General features: G+C 46.9%; 1 protein-coding gene and 2 long non-coding RNA genes across 3 annotated transcripts; all 3 read right to left on the bottom strand.

Moving 5' to 3' along the window:
- Nucleotides 1-426: 426 nt before the first annotated feature.
- LOC308577881 (uncharacterized protein) lies at nt 427-10,037 on the bottom strand. Its single transcript, XM_081178253.1, has 5 exons — nt 9,934-10,037; nt 9,707-9,792; nt 8,532-8,682; nt 1,431-1,565; nt 427-549 (listed from the first exon to the last, which is right to left on the bottom strand). Exons 2-5 carry the CDS (start codon nt 9,758-9,760, stop codon nt 503-505), a joined length of 387 nt encoding a protein of 128 aa, XP_081034379.1. The 5' UTR covers nt 9,761-9,792; nt 9,934-10,037; the 3' UTR covers nt 427-502.
- LOC308578368 lies at nt 3,974-5,355 on the bottom strand. The gene is made up of 3 exons (XR_014003901.1): nt 5,249-5,355; nt 5,022-5,107; nt 3,974-3,998 (listed from the first exon to the last, which is right to left on the bottom strand). It is a non-coding gene; the product is annotated as an uncharacterized lncRNA (long non-coding RNA).
- A 541-nt stretch (nt 10,038-10,578) lies between the features above and the next one.
- On the bottom strand, nt 10,579-12,377 carry LOC308578293. Its single transcript, XR_014003863.1, has 3 exons — nt 12,281-12,377; nt 11,711-11,796; nt 10,579-10,699 (listed from the first exon to the last, which is right to left on the bottom strand). It is a non-coding gene; the product is annotated as an uncharacterized lncRNA (long non-coding RNA).
- Between the last annotated feature and the right edge of the window lie 5,227 nt (nt 12,378-17,604).

Raw genomic sequence — 17,604 nt, 5'->3', positions numbered from 1 at the left:
GTTTTAGGTACAAGTTGGGTGCAAGGGGTGCAGCCCATCTTATGCACCGCCGGCTCGGGAAGAAGTCCCACTGATCATGATGAGACTCGCAGGCGAGTAGATTGCTGCTGTGCAGGCCTGCTCTTGAAATCAATGTTTTCCTTTTCAGAGCACTAAAATCTCCCCTTCTGTAGTTTCTGTCAGGAGTTCAGCCTACACTCGAGTAGCACCCTGGCAGAGACATGTGCCCGACTGGCATGTTCCCTCCCTCCTGGTCGATCGTTTGGGAGCTTCATAAGCTTGCTTCAGCCCGAACATCACAGTGACTGATGCCAAGCGACACCAGCACACTTAGGGATCCGCAGAGTTTGTGGATCATGCGTGACAGACCTCAGCAACTCAGCATTTTGGCTAATCGACTTGATTTACATGTAAAAACACACACGGAGCACTGCAACATGGCTCCCTCTCTCTCTAGCATCAGACAGCAAAGAGAAAAAGAACAAAGGACAATAGTCCCACTTCACGGAACACAGGAACACAAACATCCTGTCGCCGTCACTTCCCACTCTGTGGAGTCAAAACATAGACAACAATCCCATGACTGCAATCATGGAGCTGGAATTCTAACCGTTTCAAGCGCTACCACAGGTTCCGCAGAATATCTGTACTGCATGGTTTAGTGTGGCAGCACCTGCCCTTTGGAACTCCCCGCCTCTTGCAACAAAGCACGTGCCTTTGCTAGACGCTTTTCAGGCACCTGCTAAAAGCATTCTTGTTGAGGCAAGCATACCTAGAAGCTTAGGAAGTTGAAGTAATTTTCATCTCTTTTAATATTTTAGCTTTTGTATGTTTTAAAGTAGGATTGTTGATTTTTCTTGATTTTACTGCTGTGGTGGGTTTTTTGTTTTTTGTTTTGGTAAACCACTTTGCAGGCTTTTTAATAAAATAAATTTTATTAAATAAAGAAGCAATATATAGAACTAAGAATAGAAATATATAGGAAAATATATACCCCCCCCATTTTCTTTACTTTTCCTTCTCCTCCTGCTGCTGCTGCTGCTGCTCCTCCTCGTGTTCCTCACCTGAAGGAAAAGCCAAAGAACCACCATTAACATTGGTGCCTGGTATGTGCAACCATATGCTGTATTTTTATTCTTTTTGGCAAGAAAATGGGCACACAAGGAGGCAGCAAACCTTTGTGCCCTTCAGAGGCACATGCACAGTCTGCTACTGGCCTCTGGTCTCCTGCGCATGGGGTGGGGGTGGGGGGGAGGCCACCCCTTCCACGCAGCGAAGGCGACCCTGGCATGGCTACCAGCTGCCCACAAAGGCGCACTGAACTGGGCTCCAGACTGTGGTGGGACTCCCCTAAGCCCCAGCCAACATGGCCAGCGCTCATCAGCCCATTGGGAGGGAGGGCCATGTGAAGACAGGATTCTCAAAAATACCTCTGGCTTGCGGCTCCTGGAGTGTTGCTGGCAACGCCTGGAGTTTCTCTTCAAGCTCCTGGAGCTTCACACGGAATACTTGAGCTTCCTTAAATACTGTTTCAGCTGCATGCCACACCTCAGCCAAAAGAGCTGCTATCGCTGAGAAAAAGAAGGGAGCATCTGTGCATGTCATTCGGGTCAAGTTGCACCAAAGTGGGACTTGTTCATCTGAGCTCCACAGGCTGGTTTTTCTAATTGTTTGACTGGGGTTGTTTGTTGGTTTTTCTTTAATTTGGGAAAGTCCTTTTTATGTGCCCTTTCAATCCCCAAGAGCCAGCACTGTAAATCAGTTTTAAGGGAGTCTTACAACCACAGCTGCCGCCACCCCCCAACATCATCAGCAGTTACACATACAGGCTTTTAAAACTTATTTACTATCTTTTTAAAAAAGTTAACCTTGTAATTCCTAAATCATTTTAAACACTTTGAAATACTTTCTAAAATTCTGCTGTTTAACATTTATGTAAATGATGTAATAAAGGAACCCAAATGGCGAGATATTTCCCTGTTTCAGATTTATCCCAGAATGTATCCATTTTGCTACATGCCAACGATACGGTGTTCTTAGCACAAACGCAAGTGGGTATGAGGCGATTACTAAAGGACTTTGGGAGACTGTGTCGTAACAAAGATTTGAATACAAATTATTCCAAGACAAAAGCTGTAGTATTGGGGGCACAGCCCAGGAAGCAGAAATGGCTCCTAAATGGACAAGCCATTGAACAAGCCAGGCATTTCAACTACAGTGGTACCTCTGGTTGCGAACGGGATCCGTTCCGGAGCCCCGTTCGCATCATGAGCAGAACGCAACCCGCGTCTGCGCGTGTGTGGGTCGGGATTTGCCGCTTCTGCCCATGCGCGTGACGTCATTCTGAGCATCTGCAAATGCGCGAGCAGCGAAACCTGAAAGTAACCCGTTCCGTTACTTCCGGGTCGCCGCAGGGCGCAACCTGAAAAGACGTAACCTGAACCGAGCGGAAGAAGAGGTATGACTGTATTTGAGGATTTGCTTCTCTGATAGGAGTACTGGGTCACATCAGATGACAGCCTCGGCCTTGAAGGCATCAAGATCTGCACAAGCAATTCTTAGCTTTACCAGAACTGAAGGCGGCAATGGGATTGCCCCTGCTCCGAGAATATATACAGTGGTACCTCGGAAGTCAAACGGAATCCATGCCAGAAGTCCGTTTGACTTCCAAAACATTCGGAAACCAAGGCGCGGCTTCCGATTGGCTGCAGGAGCTTCCTGCACTCAATCCGAAGCCACGGAAGCCCCGTCAGACATTTGGGCTCCAAAGAACATTCACTAACCGGAACACTCACTTCCGGGTTTGTGGCATTCGGGAGCCAAAACATTCGAGTCGCAAGGCGTTTGGGATCCAAGGTACGACTGTATTGTTAAGGGGTCCCCACAGGTAACATGCGGGGGGGGGGAGGAGAACGATAGGAGGGGATCGGGAGAGACAGGGAAGCCCGGAGGGAACGCCCCACCTAGCCCAGCTCCGACCCCAAGCCAATATCACCAGCGGCTGGAGCAAAAGAGCAGAGGAACCATGCACCGGCGACTGGCTGGGGGAAAGAAGAACGCGGCATGGACCCTCCCCAGTGCAGGGGGGCACAGCAAAAACCATGCTTTATTTTATTTTATTTAGTTTATTTTCAGTATTTTAAAGCCCTATGAACCCAGGTAGGCGGCCTGAACCATTGGAGCCCATTTCCTGGAACCGCCGCCTCAGCCCCGATATAGGGACCCGACACCAAGCCCTGGGGGTCCCACGGGAGAATTCAAACTGCCCCTTTTTCTTGTTCCCTTCTCTGTCTCTCTCTCTCCCTCCTCCTTCTTCTTTAGTTATACACACAACCCTCCCTTCTTTATTAATACATTATTACTCATTATTCATCCATTTCTATTCACTTCTTACTCATTTACTCATTTTCATTATTATTACTCTCTTTTTTAAAAAAAGTTTTTTTTAATTTCTCATTAAAGAATTCTATATATATATCTACTTTTCCATCCCCACTTCCCCCTTTTTCTATTTACTTATTACAATGGTTTTTATCTTTTCCTTCTCTTTTCTGAACAAACAAACTAACCATTTTCAGTAGGATTTTTTGTGTTTTCTTTTTCTTTCTTTCTTCTTTTTCTCTCTATCTCTTTTCTCTCTTCCTTATCTTTTCTTTTCCATCTTGTCTTTTCTCTCACACTATAACTTGAATCACCACAGCGACTTTTGATTTTTAAATAGAATTCCATTAGCCTTTACATTTTTAACTTTTGACTCTTATCTGCAAACTCGCAGCCCCACCTCCCCACCTTAACACTGGGAGGGCCATGTCCCCGGAATTTGTGAAGACGGGATTCTCAAAAATACCTCTTGCTTGCGGATCCTGGAGTATTTTTGGCAACAGCTGGAGTTTTTCTTCAAGCTCCTGGACCTTCATATCCAATGCTTGATCATCCTTAAGTACTGTTTCTGCCCCCGTCTTAGGGCTATTGGGTGCCTTCTTCAGTATTTCAACATCCTGGAGAGGACAGACACTTCCTGTAAGACATTTACTCCAGACATTTGCAGAAGGCACAGAGGCACTGGTTGAAGGAGTTGGGAATGAGCAGACAGCGCTATTGCTGAGAAGGAGCTCCACCCCAGGGTGCTAAAGAGCTCTTTCCCTAGCCTGCAGGTGCCAGAAGGCCAAGCGCGGGTGTTGCAGTGGTGGTACTTCAGGGAGTAGGAGAAAAGGCTGCTCTGGATTCTGGGTATATAAGTGGCCTTGCCTGAAGCTGTGGATTGTGCTCTGCATTAGCAGAGAGGCTCTACTTAGTTGCAAATGAAGCACATTTCAGTCATTATAGAAACCGGTGTTTCCATGCAGGCTTGTTCAGGAACTCTGTGAACTAGACAGCCGCTGTTTTAAACTGGCCCTTTTTCTGGCAGGTTAAACCATTAAAGTTTACTTGATTAACTTCATCCGCCAACTACCCTTCTAAGCAACCAGAGCAATTACAAATAAAAGGCTCTCCAACCGTGCGCTATCCCTATCTGCAAACAAGCTCTCCCACAAAGTGGGGGGGGGGCAGTGGATCCCCGCTGCTGTGCTTTGCCTCTACGCCCCAAAGACAAGCCGTCCAGCTGGAGAAAAGGGGGGAGGGGTGTACGCCACAGGAACGACCAAGAACGCTGTTTTTTGCTCAGCAATGAGGCGTTAAAGCAGACATACCTTCCTCTGGGTCTCTTCTCTCTCGGGTCGGGCTCTCCCTCTCCTCAGCGGCGGCGGCTGCAGCAAGGTCGAGGCACCCCCCCCCCCAGTCAGCAGATTGGCTGGCTGGAACTGGCTGGAATGTCCCCGGGTTTAATTAATGTCCCCGGATGTAGTCGGGACCTACGATGCTGCTTGCTGCCATGGCGTCAGCCATGTTGCAGCGCAGGAAGTCCCCAGGCGTAAATCCAGGGACATTCCGGGGACAAATTTCTGCCGGGGACAGATTGCTGAATCCGGGGATTGTCCCTGGCAACCAGGGACGCCTGGTAAGCCTCCTTCTGGCCTTACCTGAGCAGCAGCTGCAGCTTGTCCTGGATTCCCGTGGATCCCTTCAGCTGCCATCAAGCTCCCAGGTGTGGATCTGTTGTCCTGACCTGATTTTTAAATAGAATTCCATTAGCCTTTACATTTTTAACCTTTGACTCTTATCTGCAAACTCGCAGCCCCACCTCCCCACCTTAACACTGGGAGGGCCATGTCCCCGGAATTTGTGAAGAAAGGATTCTCAAAAATACCTCTGGCTTGCGGCTCCTGGAGTGTTGCTGGCAACGCCTGGAGTTCCTCTTCAAGCTCCCAGAGCTTCACAAGGAATGTTTGAGTTTCCTGAAATACTGTTTCAGCTCCTTGCCACACCCCAGCCAAAAGAGCTGCTATCACTGAGAAAAAGAAGGGAGCATCTGTGCATGTCATTCCGGTCAAGTTGCACAAAAGTGGGACTTGTTCATCTGAGCCCCACAGGCTGGTTTTTCTAATTGTTTGACTGGGGTTGTTTGTTGGTTTTTCTTTAATTTGGGGCAAGGCCTTTTTATGTGCCCTTTCAATCCCCAAGAACCAGCACTGTAAATCAGTTTTAAGGGAGTCTTACAACCACAGCTGCCGCCACCCCCCAACATCATCAGCAGTTACACATACAGGCTTTTAAAACTTATTTAATATCTTTTTAAAAAAGTTAACCTTGTAATTCCTAAATCATTTTAAACATTTTGAAATACTTTCTAAAATTCTGCTGTTTAACATTTATGTTAATGGTGTAATAAAGGAACCGAAATGGCCAGATATTTCCCTGTTTCACTTTTATCCCAGAATGTATCCATTTTGCTACATGCCAACGATACGGTGTTCTTAGCACAAACTCAAGTGGGTATGAGGCGATTACTAAAGAACTTTGGGAGACTGTGTCGTAACAAAGATTTGAATACAAATTATTCCAAGACAAAAGCCGTAGTATTGGGGGCACAGCCCAGGAAGCAGAAATGGCTCCTAAATGGACAAGCCATTGAACAAGCCAGGCATTTCAACTACAGTGGTACCTCTGGTTGCGAACGGGATCCGTTCCGGAGCCCCATTCGCATCATGAGCAGAACGCAACAACGCGTCTGTACGTGTGCGGGTCGCGGTTTGCCGTTTCTGCGCACGCGCGTGACGTCATTCTGAGCGTCTGCACATGCGCGAGCAGCGAAACCTGGAAGTAACCCGTTCCGTTACTTCCGGGTCACCGCAGGGCGCAACCTGAAAAGATGTAACCTGAACCGAGCGGAAGAAGAGGTATGACTGTATTTGAGGATTTGCTTCTCTGATAGGAGTACTGGGTCACATCAGATGACAGCCTCGGCCTTGAAGGCATCAAGATCTGCACAAGCAATTCTTAGCTTTACCAGAACTGAAGGCGGCAATGGGATTGCCCTGCTCCAAGAAGATATACAGTGGTACCTTGGAAGTCAAACAGAATCCATGACAGAAGTCCGTTTGACTTCCAAAACATTTGGAAACCAAGGCGAGCAGCGAAACCTGGAGGTAACCCGCTCCATTACTTCCGGGTCACCGCGGGATGCAATTCTCAAAAATACCTCTTTCTTGCGGCTCCTGGAGTATTGCAGGGAATGGCTGGAGGTTTTCTACAAGCTCCTGGACCTTCATATCCAATGTTTGATCATCCTTAAGTACTGTTTCCGCCCCCGTCTTCGGGCTATTGGGCGCCTTCTGCAGTATTTCAACATCCTGGAGAGGACAGACACGTCCTGCTTGACATTTACTCCAGAAGGCACAGAGGCACTGGTTGAAGGAGTTGGGAATGAGCAGAGAGCGCTATTGCTGAGAAGGAGCTCCACCCCAGGGTGCTAAAGAGCTCTTTCCCTAGCCTGCAGGTGCCAGAAGGCCAAGCGCTGGTGTTGCAGTGGTGGTACTTCAGGGAGTAGGAGAAAAGGCTGCTCTGGATTCTGGGTATATAAATGGCCTTGCCTGAAGCTGTGGATTGTGCTCTGCATTAGCAGAGAGGCTCTACTTAGTTGCAAATGAAGCACATTTCAGTCATTATAGAAACCGTTGTTTCCATGCAGGCTTGTTCAGGAACTCTGTGAACTAGACAGCCGCTGTTTTAAACTGGCCCTTTTTCTGGCAGGTTAAACGCTTAAAGTTGATTTGATTAACTTCATCCACCAACTACCCTTCTAAGCAACCAGAGCAATTACAAATAAAAGGCTCTCCAACCGTGCGCTATCCCTATCTGCAAGCAAGCTCTCCCAGAAAGTGGGGGGGGGGACAGGGGATCCCCGCTGCTGTGCTTTGCCTCTACGCCCCAAAGACAAGCCGTACAGCTGGAGAAAAGGGGGGAGGGGTGTACGCCACAGGAACGACCAAGAACGCTGTTTGTTGCTCAGCAATGAGGCATTAAAGCAGACATACCTTCCTCTGGGTCTCTTCTCTCTCGGGTCGGGCTTTCCCTCTCCTCAGCGGCGGCGGCTGCAGCAAGGTCGGGGCACCCCCCCCCCAGCCAGCGGATTGGCTGGCTGGAATGTCCCCGGGTTTAATTAATGTCCCCGGTGTAGTCGGGACCTCCGATGCTGCTTGCTGCCATGGTGTCAGCCATGTTGCAGCGCAGGAAGTCCCCAGGCGTAAATCTGGGGACATTCCGGGGACAAATTTCTGCCGGGGACAGATTGCTGAATCCGGGGACTGTCCCTGGCAACCGGGGACGCCTGGTAAGCCTCCTTCTGGCCTTACCTGAGCAGCAGCTGCAGCTTGTCCTGGATCACCGTGGATCCCTTCAGCTGCCATCAAGCTCCCAGGTGTGGATCTTTTGTCCTGACCTGATTTTTAAATAGAATTCCATTAGCCTTTACATTTTTAACCTTTGACTCTTATCTGCAAACTCGCAGCCCCACCTCCCCACCTTAACACTGGGAGGGCCATGTCCCCGGAATTTGTGAAGAAAGGATTCTCAAAAATACCTTTGGCTTGTGGCTCCTGGAGTGTTGCTGGCAACGCCTGGAGTTTCTCTTCAAGCTCCTGAAGATTCACACGGAATGCTTGAGTTTCCTGAAATACTGTTTCAGCTGCATGCCACACCTCAGCCAAAAGAGCTGCTATCACTCAAAAAAAGTTTTAAAAGATTTTTTAAAATTTCTCATTAAAGTGTTCTATATATATCTATCTACTTTTCCATCCCCACTCCCGCAGTTTTTCTATTTACTTATTACAATGGTTTTTTTTTCTTTTCCTTCTCTTTTCTGAACAAACAAACTATTTTCAGTAGGATTTTTGGTGTTTTCTTTTTCTTTCTTTCTTCTTTTTCTCTCTATCTCTTTTCTCTCTTCCTTATCTTTTCTTTTCCATCTTGTCTTTTGTCTGACACTATAACTTCAACCACCACAGCGACTTTTGATTTTTAAATAGAATTCCATTAGCCTTTACATTTTTAACTTTTGACTCTTATCTGCAAACTCGCAGCCCCACCTCCCCACCTTAACACTGGGAGGGCCATGTCCCTGGAATTTGTGAAGATGGGATTCTCAAAAATACCTCTTCCTTGCGGATCCTGGAGTATTTTTGGCAACAGCTGGAGTTTTTCTTCAAGCTCCTGGACCTTCATACGCAATGCTTGATCATCCTTAAGTACTGTTTCCGCCCCCGTCTTAGGGCTATTGGGCGCCTTCTTCAGTATTTCAACATCCTGGAGAGGACAGACACTTCCTGCTAGACATTTACTCCAGACATTTGCAGAAGGCACAGAGGCACTGGTTGAAGGAGTTGGGAATGAGCAGACAGTGCTATTGCTGAGAAGGAGCTCCACCCCAGGGTGCTAAAGAGCTCTTTCCCTAGCCTGCAGGTGCCAGAAGGCCAAGCGCGGGTGTTGCAGTGGTGGTACTTCAGGGAGTAGGAGAAAAGGCTGCTCTGGATTCTGGGTATATAAGTGGCCTTGCCTGAAGCTGTGGATTGTGCTCTGCATTAGCAGAGAGGCTCTACTTAGTTGCAAATGAAGCACATTTCAGTCATTATAGAAACCGGTGTTTCCATGCAGGCTTGTTCAGGAACTCTGTGAACTAGACAGCCGCTGTTTTAAACTGGCCCTTTTTCTGGCAGGTTAAACGATTAAAGTTGACTTGATTAACTTCATCCGCCAACTACCCTTTTAAGCAACCAGAGCAATTACAAATAAAAGGCTCTCCAACCGTGCGCTATCCCTATCTGCAAGCAAGCTCTCCCACAAAGTGGGGGGGGGGACAGGGGATCCCCGCTGCTGTGCTTTGCCTCTACGCCCCAAAGACAAGCCGTCCAGCTGGAGAAAAGGGGGTAGGGGTGTACGCCACAGGAACGACCAAGAACGCTGTTTTTTGCTCAGCAATGAGGCGTTAAAGCAGACATACCTTCCTCTGGGTCTCTTCTCTCTCGGGTCGGGCTCTCCCTCTCCTCAGCGGCGGCGGCTGCAGCAAGGTCGAGGCACCCCCCCCCCCAGTCAGCAGATTGGCTGGCTGGAACTGGCTGGAATGTCCCCGGATTTAATTAATGTCCCCGGATGTAGTCGGGACCTCCGATGCTGCTTGCTGCCATGGTGTCAGCCATGTTGCAGCGCAGGAAGTCCCCAGGCGTAAATCCGGGGACATTCCGGGGACAAATTTCTGCCGGGGACAGATTGCTGAATCCGGGGACTGTCCCTGGCAACCGGGGACGCCTGGTAAGCCTCCTTCTGGCCTTACCTGAGCAGCAGCTGCAGCTTGTCCTGGATCACCGTGGATCCCTTCAGCTGCCATCAAGCTCTCAGGTGTGGATCTGTTGTCCTGACCTGATTTTTAAATAGAATTCCATTAGCCTTTACATTTTTAACCTTTGACTCTTATCTGCAAACTCGCAGCCCCACCTCCCCACCTTAACACTGGGAGGGCCATGTCCCCGGAATTTGTGAAGACGGGATTCTCAAAAATACCTCTGGCTTGCGGCTCCTGGAGTGTTGCTGGCAACGCCTGGAGTTTCTCTTCAAGCTCCTGGAGCTTCACACCGAATGCTTGAGTTTCCTGAAATACTGTTTCAGCTGCATTCCACACCTCAGCCAAAAGAGCTGCTATCACTCAAAAAAAGTTTTAATTTTTTTTTTATTTCTCATTAAAGAATTATATATATATATATATATATATATATATATATATATATATATATATATATATATATATATACTATTCCATCTCCACTCCTCCCCTTTTTCTATTTACTTATTACAATGGTTTTTTTCCCTTTTCCTTCTCTTTTCTAAACAAACAAACAAAATATTTTCAGTAGGATTTTTGTGTTTTATTTTTCTTTCTTTCTTCTTTTTCTCTCTATCTCTTTTCTCTCTTCCTTATCTTTTCTTTTCCATCTTGTCTTTTGTCTCACACTACAACTTGAACCACCACAGCGACTTTTGATTTTTAAATAGAATTCCATTAGCCTTTACATTTTTAACTTTTGACTCTTATCTGCAAACTCGCAGCCCCACCTCCCCACCTTAACACTGGGAGGGCCATGTCCCCGGAATTTGTGAAGATGGGATTCTCAAAAATACCTCTTCCTTGCGGATCCTGGAGTATTTTTGGCAACAGCTGGATTTTTTCTTCAAGCTCCTGGACCTTCATACGCAATGCTTGATCATCCTTAAGTACTGTTTCCGCCCCCGTCTTAGGGCTATTGGGCGCCTTCTTCAGTATTTCAACATCCTGGAGAGGACAGACACTTCCTGCTAGACATTTACTCCAGACATTTGCAGAAGGCACAGAGGCACTGGTTGAAGGAGTTGGGAATGAGCAGACAGCGCTATTGCTGAGAAGGAGCTCCACCCCAGGGTGCTAAAGAGCTCTTTCCCTAGCCTGCAGGTGCCAGAAGGCCAAGCGCGGGTGTTGCAGTGGTGGTACTTCAGGGAGTAGGAGAAAAGGCTGCTCTGGATTCTGGGTATATAAGTGGCCTTGCCTGAAGCTGTGGATTGTGCTCTGCATTAGCAGAGAGGCTCTACTTAGTTGCAAATGAAGCACATTTCAGTCATTATAGAAACCGGTGTTTCCATGCAGGCTTGTTCAGGAACTCTGTGAACTAGACAGCCGCTGTTTTAAACTGGCCCTTTTTCTGGCAGGTTAAACGATTAAAGTTGACTTGATTAACTTCATCCGCCAACTACCCTTCTAAGCAACCAGAGCAATTACAAATAAAAGGCTCTCCAACCGTGCGCTATCCCTATCTGCAAACAAGCTCTCCCACAAAGTGGGGGGGGGACAGGGGATCCCCGCTGCTGTGCTTTGCCTCTACGCCCCAAAGACAAGCCGTCCAGCTGGAGAAAAGGGGGGAGGGGTGTAAGCCACAGGAACGACCAAGAACGCTGTTTGTTGCTCAGCAATGAGGCGTTAAAGCAGACATACCTTCCTCTGGGTGTGCTCTCTCGAGTTGGGCTCTCCCTCTCCTCAGCGGCGGCGGCTGCAGCAAGGTTGGGGCACCCCCCCCCCCCAGCCAGCAGATTGGCTGGCTGGAATGTCCCCGGGTTTAATTAATGTCCCCGGTGTAGTCGGGACCTCCGATGCTGCTTGCTGCCATGGCGTCAGCCATGTTGCAGCGCAGGAAGTCCCCAGGCGTAAATCCGGGGACATTCCGGGGACAAATTTCTGCCGGGGACAGATTGCTGAATCCGGGGATTGTCCCTGGCAACCGGGGACGCCTGGTAAGCCTCCTTCTGGCCGTACCTGAGCAGCAGCTGCAGCTTGTCCTGGATCACCGTGGATCCCTTCAGCTGCCATCAAGCTCCCAGGTGTGGATCTGTTGTCCTGACCTGAATACAAAAGAAGTGATTTTACATCTCCCTTCCAACACGAAACGAAAGCCCAGAGCCTGGCTTCATGCTCCCCCTCATCTGGAATATGGTCACTTCCAGCCCCCTCCCAGCCCAAGGATCTCCTTGTAGAGGACTGCTTGTATGACAGAGAGGGTTTCTGTGGAGTGCTGCCTCCCTCTGCTGGTGCAAGCTGTTTCTCCAGCAGAAAAATGCTTCCTGGTAGATTGGAAGTGGCCACCCCTCTTTCCCCAACCCATTCCATATGCATCCCGACCCCAACTATCAGGATTTGCCATCTGGCCTGACTCTACAGTGCTGCTGATACACAAGATAGGCAATAGCCTGCCACTCACTAACCTAACTGCAGCCTTGCAGGAAAAGAATATAAGAGCAGCCAGAGATTTTGTAGTCCAGCCTATTCACATAAGCAGACCAGTCCCCTGCAGCGCACACCCTCCTACTCAAAACCAAGTCAGCTCACCGCCATAAACTGGGCATCTTTCTCCTGCTTCACTTCTGAGATATTTCAGGGCAGGTTGGATTAAAGTCGGCTCACATTCCTGGCAAGGCTCTTTTCGTCCACGGAGTTTGTTCTATGAGACACATGAGCCAAATAGCCGAGGAGACAGTTTTTTAGCTGCCTGTCATTCATACACTTTATACTGAAAGGATTTCAGGGGCAGATGCTCTTTTTCTGCATGGAGGGTGGGGGTTTCCAAAGGGGCACTATTCAGACCTGCATTCATGGCTTATGAGACGTAGCCATGTGACAACTGCACATCATGCTGATATGTTGAAGGGCTGATGTTGCACCTCCAGGTAGAAGAGCTCGTTGGCATTATTCTAGGCTCTGTGTCAATTGACTTTGTGACATGATGGGGGGGGGAGTTCTTATTTTTAGAGTGTTTACCTGCAACCTCTTATGTGGGAATGTCAAGGTACTTTACAACTAGGTCAGAAAATAGGCAAACATTGAAATGCAGCAGAATAAACAGGGCTACAGTAAAGAAAATATCCCTCAAAATATCCCATATTGGCTGGCAGCAGCATCCCCCCAAGTCCATGATGGATAAACACTTTCCCCACATGGAGCAGAAGTGCACCCAGGTTGGCAAAGGCCTCCTTTCTAGAAGGGGGAGCAGAGGCTGCCCCCACCCACTGCTCTCTTCTCCCAGGCATCTGAAGAGACAAACGGCTCCCCTTCTCTACCTGTGTGCCAGAAGCCTGAATTGCAAGACAGTTCCCACTTTGGGGCAACAGGGAACAAACATGCAGAGGACGAGTTCTGAGGCTCCCCCAACAAAGCCATTTCCCTGGGCCCACCTGCCAGCCTGCTGCTGGCTGGCTGCCCACCCACAGGAAAACGGCACGATTCTCCCCACCAAGAGGACATAACAAGAAGATGGGCACTATAACATAGGACTTCCTAACTTGTGAGTTGTGATGAGCCGCTGCTGCTGCTTCCCCAGTTTAAAGGATGGCGGCTCAGGTGAGCCATTAAGCTAGAAGGAGGAAAAGGACCGACCCCGGGATGGGCTGTCTGCCTTCCTGTTGCCTTCCACCTCACGACATCCTTCCCCAGCCTGGTGCACTCCAGGTGTTCTGGGGCTCCATCTCTCACCAGGCCCAGGCGGTATGGCCAGGGGTCAGGGATGGGGGCAGTTGTCCAAACCAGCTGGAGAGACTCAAGGAGGGCATTACAGCCTCAAAGCCCTTTCCCTACCTCTCAATCTGGACTGACCTGGCCTTGCCCCTGGCCGCCTTTCGCCAGATCAGCTGTGCTCGGAGCTGGGACAGACCCCTCTGGAGACTTAGAGGCAGAGGAAACAGCCTGGGACCCCGCAAAGGTGATCACACTTTTCCTACTCCCAGACTGCAGGCTAGAGAACGTCGCTGCACGCTGGTGACCCATTCCCTGGGTGGTGCACTGGGAAGAAGAAACCTCATCCAGAGATGGGAGGGAAGCACTTTGGCCAGTGCCATGGGGCCTTTCTTCGGAAAGCTGCTCGGGGACCTGCAATGAAGCACTGCCCAAGGAGGAGGAAATGTGGGAGGCCTGCTGGGAAGGCTGCTGGGACCCCGACTCTTCCTGGCTAAGGGAAGCAGCTCTTCCAGTGGTATCTCTGGGAACAGAGGGCATCGAAGTGAGCTGGCAATGAGAAGGCTCAGCCAGGTGGCAGCCGGAGGTCTCTGGGGTCGCACCCAGGGATGCGTTGGGCGAACTTTTCTTCTCCATTCTGTGGACACGAAGGCAAGTCTTCTGACCACTATACCAGCTGGTTTCAAAGGCTATTTTTTATGAAAGCTTGAAAAACAAAGAAAACACAATATACAGAAATCAGTGTCAGATATCAAGCATTTTGAAAACATAAAAATGAAAAGAAACAGAAGACGAAAAGCTTTCTTCTTTGTTGCAAAGTAATTCCCAAGAATAAGCCCAGAGTAGGTAGGCCTTTTGACTCCTGGGGAAATCACCGGCAATTTCATGCCAAATGCAGCAGAGGGAAGGGCCACAGGAGCTGCTATGAAACAGACGATCCTCAAATCACAGCTGTTTGATACAGGGATGGAATCAATCCCTTTGCTTCAGTAAAAACCTCAAGGGTCGTAGGTTGTGGATAAATGAACTGGATGGTGTTACAAAGGATCTCAAAATGAAACACTGTTTTTCGATTTGAAAACTGTTGAATGATCTTTACCTATCCTGGGAACAGTACATGAAGAACTACATGAAGATGATGTACAGATGGTATACAACACCAGTGCAGTTAGGGAAAATGTACAAAACTAGTTCAAATATATGTTGGAAGTGTAAGAAAAAGGAGGGAACATTTTATCATATGTGGTGGGAGTGTAAGGTAATTAAAACATTTGGGGAAATGATATACAATGAATTGAAGAAAATGTCCCATTTAACATTTGTTTAAAAACCTCTTAAATATGATTAGAAGGGACCAGCTGATCAAGGGTATTCAGGTCGGAGTTAAACAATACAAACTTAAAGCCTTTGCAGATGACCTTGTTATGACACTACAGGAGCCGATACCTAGTACCAAGAGGGCCCTAGAAGTAATCCAGGAATTTGGTCAAGTGGCAGGTTTTAAATTGAACAAATTGAAACCCAAGGTTTTGGAGAAAACCTTAACACAGACAGAAAGAGAAGGGTTTCAGAATGAGACAGATCTAACAATAGTAAAGAAGGTAAAATACTTGGGGGTGAACATGACATCTAAGAATGTAAATCTTTTTAAAGATAATTATGAAAAATGCTGGTCAGAGGTGAAAAAAGATTTGGAAATTTGGACAAACTTGAAGCTTTCCTTGCTGGGTCGAATCGCTGTTATTAAGATGAATGTATTGCCTAGAATGTTATTTTTATTCCAATCATTGCAAATCATTGATAAGATGGACTGTTTCAAGAAGTGGCAAAGAGATATATCTAGATTTGTCTGGCAGGGCCAAAAGCCCAGAATAAAATTTAAAATTCTTACTGATGCTAAAGACAGAGGGGGGTTTGCCCTGCCAGACTTAAAACTCTATTATGAGGCCGCAGCTTTCTGCTGGCTGAAAGAATGGCTACTTCTGGAAAATACAGATGTTTTGGATCTTGAAGGAAGTGACAATGTATTTGGGTGGCATGCATATCTTTGGTATGGCAAGGTTAAAGCTCATAAGGCATTTAGAAACCATATTGTCAGGATATCACTGTTTAATGTCTGGATAAGGTACAAAGACTTTTTGGAGACCAAAACTCCAAGGTGGCTATCACCTATGGAGGCAAAAGCTTTGAAAAAACTCAACATGGAAGACAAATGGCCAAAATATTGGGAAATTTTAGAACAGGAGGGTGACAAATTGAAATTGCAGAGTTATGACAAGCTTGAGGAGAAGGTGCGGGACTGGCTACATTATTTTCTGATAAGAGAGGTTTATAACTTGAATAAAAAAATTGGTTTCCAGGTGGAAAAATCAAAATTGGAAACAGAACTGCTAGACCCCAATGTAAAGATACTTTCGAGAATGTATAACCTGCTGTTGAAATGGAATACTGAGGAAGAAACAGTAAAATCGGCAATGATAAAATGGGCACAAGACATAGGTCATAATATCATGTTTGCTGACTGGGAGAAGTTGTGTACCACCGGGATTAAGTTTACGGCATGTAATGCCTTAAGAGAAAATATAATGAAAATGATGTATAGGTGGTACATGACCCCAGTCAAGCTTGCAAAAATATATCATTTGCACGATAACAAATGTTGGAAATGCAAAGAGATTGAAGGTACATTCTTTCACCTTTGGTGGACGTGCCCAAGGATCAAGGCCTTCTGGGTAATGATATATAATGAAGTGAAAAAGGTATTTAAATATACTTTCCCGAAGAAACCAGAGGCCTTCCTCCTGGGCATAGTGGACCAATCGGTGTTAAAGAAGGATAGAACTTTTTTTATGTATGCTACAGCAGCAGCAAGAATTCTCATCGCAAAGCATTGGAAGACACAAGATCTACCCACCTTGGAAGATTGGCAGATGCTATGAATCTGCAGCTTTCTGCTGGCTGAAAGATTGGTTTCTTCTTGAGAACACTGATGTCCTAGATCTTCAAGGGTTCAATAATGCTTTCGGATGGCATGCATATTTGTGGTATGACAAGGTAAAAATCCATAAGGCTTTTAAGAACCATATTGTCAGGAAGGCTGTGTTTAATGTCTGGACAAAATACAAAGACTTATTAGAAAACAAGACCCCAAGGTGGTTGTCACCCATGGAAGCTAAGGCTCAGAAAAGACTCAGTATGGAGGCCAATTGGCCGAAGTATTGGGAAATATTAGAAAAAGAAGGAGATATTTGGAGATTGCAGAGTTTTGAGAAATTAAAGGACAAAGTGCGAGATTGGTTACATTATGCTCAGATTAGGGAGGTCTTTAAGGCAGATAGAAAAACAGGTTTCCAGGTGGAAAAATCGAAATTAGAAACAGAACTGTTAGAACCTAAGACCAAGGTACTTTCAAAAATGTATAACTTGCTGTTGAAATGGAATATGCAGGATGAAACTGTCAAATCAGCTATGATAAAATGGGCACAGGACATTGGACATAATATTATGTTTGCTGACTGGGAAAAGTTATGGACCACCGGAGTGAGGTTCACGGCATGCAATGCCTTGAAAGAAAACATTATGAAAATGATATACAGGTGGTACATGACCCCAGTCAAGCTGGCAAAAATATATCATCTGCCTGATAATAAATGTTGGAAATGTAAAGGAACTGAAGGAACATTCTTTCACCTCTGGTGGACGTGCCCAAGGGTTAAGGCTTTCTGGGAAATGATCTATAATGAGTTAAAAAAGGTATTTAAGTATACCTTCCTTAAGAAACCAGAGGCCTTCCTTTTGGGCACTGTCGGCCAAGGGGCGTTAAAGAAAGATAGAACCTTTTTTATGTATGCAACAACAGCAGCAAGAATACTTATTGCAAAGCACTGGAAGACCCAAGATTTACCCACACTGGAAGAATGGCAGACGCAACTGATAGACTACATGGAACTGGCTGAAATGACTGGCAGAATCCGGGACCTGGGAGAAGAGACGGTGGAAGAGGATTGGAAACAATTTAAGGACTATTTACAAAAACACTACAAACTGTATGAATGTTAGGAGAATGCACGATTGAAAGTAACACGGCTGCAGAAACTTTGTTGTAAAATATATGAGGATAAGTGAGGTTTAAGGAAATGATGAAATTTGAAGCAATATTATGTTTAAATCAAGCAGTTTAATTTACGATAGTTATTTAAAAGTTG

Source organism: Podarcis bocagei, assembly GCF_964188305.1.
Source record: "Podarcis bocagei genome assembly, chromosome: W".
Classification (NCBI taxonomy): Eukaryota; Metazoa; Chordata; class Lepidosauria; order Squamata; family Lacertidae; genus Podarcis; species Podarcis bocagei.
Note: the sequence above shows the minus strand (reverse complement) of the source record. Positions and strands in the feature narration are given on the sequence as shown.

Excerpts from the sequence above, each read along its gene's own strand:
- LOC308577881 (XM_081178253.1), bottom strand. The coding sequence starts at position 9,760 with ATGGCAGCTGAAGGGATCCACGGTGATCCAGGACAAGCTGCAGCTGCT. Across the intron at positions 1,566-8,531 it reads CCAGGATCCGCAAGGAAGAG|CAGCTCTTTTGGCTGAGGTG; the intron begins GTATTTTTGAGA and ends TCTCAGCGATAG. Across the intron at positions 550-1,430 it reads CCAGGAGCCGCAAGCCAGAG|AGTGGGAAGTGACGGCGACA; the intron begins GTATTTTTGAGA and ends TTGACTCCACAG.